The 3,832-nt window shown below is 33.3% G+C and overlaps 1 protein-coding gene across 1 annotated transcript; it reads right to left on the bottom strand.

Annotated features, from left to right (window-relative positions):
- Nucleotides 1-266: 266 nt before the first annotated feature.
- Nucleotides 267-1,469, bottom strand: LOC148610830 (uncharacterized). The gene is given in 2 exon segments (XM_088543244.1): nt 267-1,341; nt 1,344-1,469. Coding segments are annotated over 2 exon segments (909 nt in total). The 3' UTR covers nt 267-558.
- Between the last annotated feature and the right edge of the window lie 2,363 nt (nt 1,470-3,832).

The following is a 3,832-nucleotide window of genomic DNA, read 5'->3' on the forward strand; positions in this document are numbered from 1 at the left end:
TACATCAAAGCTTTTAATTACCAAATGGCGGAGCTTGGTGTTTTCTTCATCAAAGGAGATAAATACATCGTAAATGTATTTACAATAAATTTTGATTTAATTCTTTTTTACCAAAATTTCTTTTTCAGAAGGTACAACTCAATTTTGAACCTATAAACACCAAAAATGCAAATTGAGAATAATAGGACTGCAGCCACAATAACATGTACATTAACTGGCATTCTTACATAATCACATAAATCAAATTTTGTAGTTTTCCACTGATTTAATCCAAGAATCCGCTGAACAAAATATATGACTAGTACTTTTACATTTGGCCAGCTCTTTATTTTTTATCCAGTCCAGAAGCCAGGTATCGCTGCATTTGCAGTTTATCGTCACTGTATCCATGATAATGTTGCACGGATTGAGAACCTGCACTTCCCTTGGTAAACGTTTGATATCGTTTGCGTTGATGTTAAGTACGGCATTCACATGTATCTGCAAGATTGCGCCAGGGTCAAGTTTAACAATTGAATTCAGAGACAAATCTATAATACTAGCTCGAGTTAAGTAAGGTTAACTACTTAAATACTGAATGCAAATGTTGGAAAAATTCAACGCAAGATTTGTATAATGTGGAACAATTGAAGGTAATTTAGTCATGTCGGTTCCCGTGCAGTTAATGACTGTTTCGTTAACAGGATAAGGTTGATAGTAGCACTTACATCCTCCCGGACAGTTTAATTTAACATCGCATATAAAATATTTAAGTGTATCATTATTACCACGAAACTGTTCCATGATTATGGACCCATTCAAGTTGTCAGGGCTTTTACATTTTGCATACTTATCTATTGACCAAGGTGAAGAAGTTATTGGTCCGAAACTTTCGAGTAGCTGTATAAGATTACAATCACATGGCCAGTCTACTGCGCCCAATTTAACTATAATGTTATTTATCTTTCCAAGGAGTGATAATTTGTCAACTTGAAAAACTTTCCTTAAATCAACAAACTTGCTAAATAAATTGGTATTTATTTCGACGTGGCCACCTAGATATGTTTTTGCTATCGTAAAATTTCCTTTGTTTATGATATCAGTTATGCGGTTGTGGTTTAAAGTTATGTTGCAGAAATTCTTTTCTGTCACTATGTTACTAATATTGATTTGTGACAAAGAGTTGTGTGGCAAGTCCACTCGTAAAATATGCAGTGATGGATCTGTTAAAGTAAATGGATCAATGTATTTCAAGCCACAGTATGATAAGTTGATTTTTCGCAATTTTCGTAGTTCTTGTAAATCACTACGTTTAAGGGAAGTAATACGGTTATGGCTTAGATCTACAGTATCTAAATTAGTTACAAACATAGTAATCCTATGTCTGATATGTAATTGCTGCTAAGGTCTAATTTCACAATTTTGAGGACTTTGCATATATTCAAAGGAAGTCTTGTTAAATATCCAATTCTGTGACTGACAAAATACATGTGGTGCGGTGTCAGTAACGTCAGTCAGTATAACAGCTGACCCATCATTCACATATTCCAAATTAGTAAACTTTTCAATTCCGAAAATCTCCCATTTTGTTTTCGATAAGCAGCTACAACAAAAAAGTTCACCAACTTTAAACGTTTTAGATTGAAAAACATTTATGTTGGACTGAATAAAAGTTGCATTCGGGCATAGCAGATCCGTACGTTCCATGTTCGGATTTATCCATGGTATAAAAGTGTCATTTGGAATGTGCCTAATGTAGAGAGTACAAATCAAAGAAAGATTTCCAGAAAAGAATAGCAGATGTAAAATATTCATGTTTATGCTATGCGTGTTAACATTTCCTGATCAGCATAGATACTATATCTTAAATGGGGTCTAAAAGTTTACAGAAGATCGATAAACGTCTTGATAACAAAACACCGTTGGACAACAGAGTTTGTATGATTGGTTTAAGAATTAAGTATAAAGGTTTCGCATTTTCTTTAAATCTTTATCAAAAATTAAAACAATCAAGTGTCCTTGAGTATTAAGAACAGCTCTGCCCAAAAACCAGGCAGAGGATTATAATGGGTAATTCATGTACTTGTGTATTTCTTATCCCAAATATTTTTGTTGTTTTTAGGACCTAAAATATATTTATACAATTGCATTGCTTATCTTAAGATCTGATTAATCACCTCCTGTCTAATCTTTAGATAGAACCATACTTTAAGAGGCTGTTCATTTAGAAACCAGGCAGTTCCTAATTCCGAATCATCTTCCAAATATACAGAAAAAAAATGTTTACAAAATGCTGGAATTTTTAATCGACAATATATTTGTCCAGTGTGGTGGACAGGTTTTTTTTCAAAAAACGGTCGGCATTCCAATGGGAACAAATTGTGTTCCTCTACTTGCTGACCTATTCCTTCATTTGAGGCTGACTTTATAGCTAATCTGATCCGAAAGAAAGAATATCGTTTAGATAGATCCTTTAATCTCAGTTTTCGCTATATAGATGACGTATTATTTCTAAACAATCCTAATTTCGGGGATTTGATACATCGCATCTACACCCAAAGAAATTGAGATAAAGGATACTACAAAAACTGTGAGGTCAGTCTCATATCTTGACCTACACTTAGAATTCGATGGTAAAGGAAAATTATTGACCAAACTTTACGACAAACGTGATGACTTTTTATTCAGAATTGTCAACTTTCCTTTCATCTGTGGCAACATTCCTTCAGCACCTGCGTATGGAGTCTTCATATCAAAGCTCATACGTTATGCCAGAGCTTGCCGAAACTACGCAGACTTTTTGTATCGCGCTAGAACTATAACAAATAGGCTTCTGGAACAGGGTTATGTTGCTACAAGATTGAAGTCATCACTACAGAAGTTTTATTGTCGTCATCATGAACTTGTGGATCGCTTGGGGATATCCATCTGCGCCATGAAAACTAATTTGTTCAAAGTGTCATAGTTTTCCTTTCCTCTTTTTTCTACCCCGGGCTCGACTTTTTATGAGCAACTTGGCGGGTGTTTCTAGAAAAGCAGAGGACGTTTACCCTACCGGTGCATCTGGTCCATGCTCCCAGTGTTTAGTGGAGTCCGAGTTGCTCATTTGTTTTTGTTACTTTGTATGTATGATTTTAGTTACTTTATGTTCTTTGTTGTGTATGTTTTCCATGTCTGGTCTTTGTCCCTGGATTACATTCTTTTAATTACTGCTGTAACCTTAGTTCCCTTGATTATTCTAAAAATTTGTTTACGTTTTATTTATATTTTATTCGTATGTAGTTCCATTTTACCTTTTATACGTGGCTATTGTTCACTTGTTCATTATTCTCATAAGACACATGTTGTTTATTAATCATCGTGTAATATTAGAATCATAGGAAACAATGAAAAATTCCCTGTAATAATAAATAATCATTGTAAATACACGGTATGATCAATACGCGATGAAATATTCAAGGTGCTAAAAACAACAATATTTTTTCTTGTAATCTTAAAGTCTCTAGTACACAAATATTCTATATTAAACTCTAATTCAAACCTACACATATTAATCTATTCTCACAGATATTTATCTGTGAATTATTCAAATAACTAAAAATAGCGACATGTGAAAACAGACAAAGGCAGATATTTCTGCCGTATCAGAGCAGACATGTTATGATATTTTATTTCAAAGTTAAGCAGTATTAATTTTATTAAGATTTAAATGATCTATCACTCACTCATACATTTTCTCAAAATTATGATAAATCCCTATGAAATTATGCATTTAAGTTAGATGACGGCTCTTAAACTAATAGAAAAGATAAGATGACAGAAAAAAAATTAATGTTCTTAAGAGATGAATATT

This window comes from Perna viridis, chromosome 8 (assembly GCF_037379345.1).
Source record: "Perna viridis isolate PV_CMFRI_1.1 ecotype Kerala chromosome 8, ASM3737934v1, whole genome shotgun sequence".
In the NCBI taxonomy this organism is placed as follows: Eukaryota; Metazoa; Mollusca; class Bivalvia; order Mytilida; family Mytilidae; genus Perna; species Perna viridis.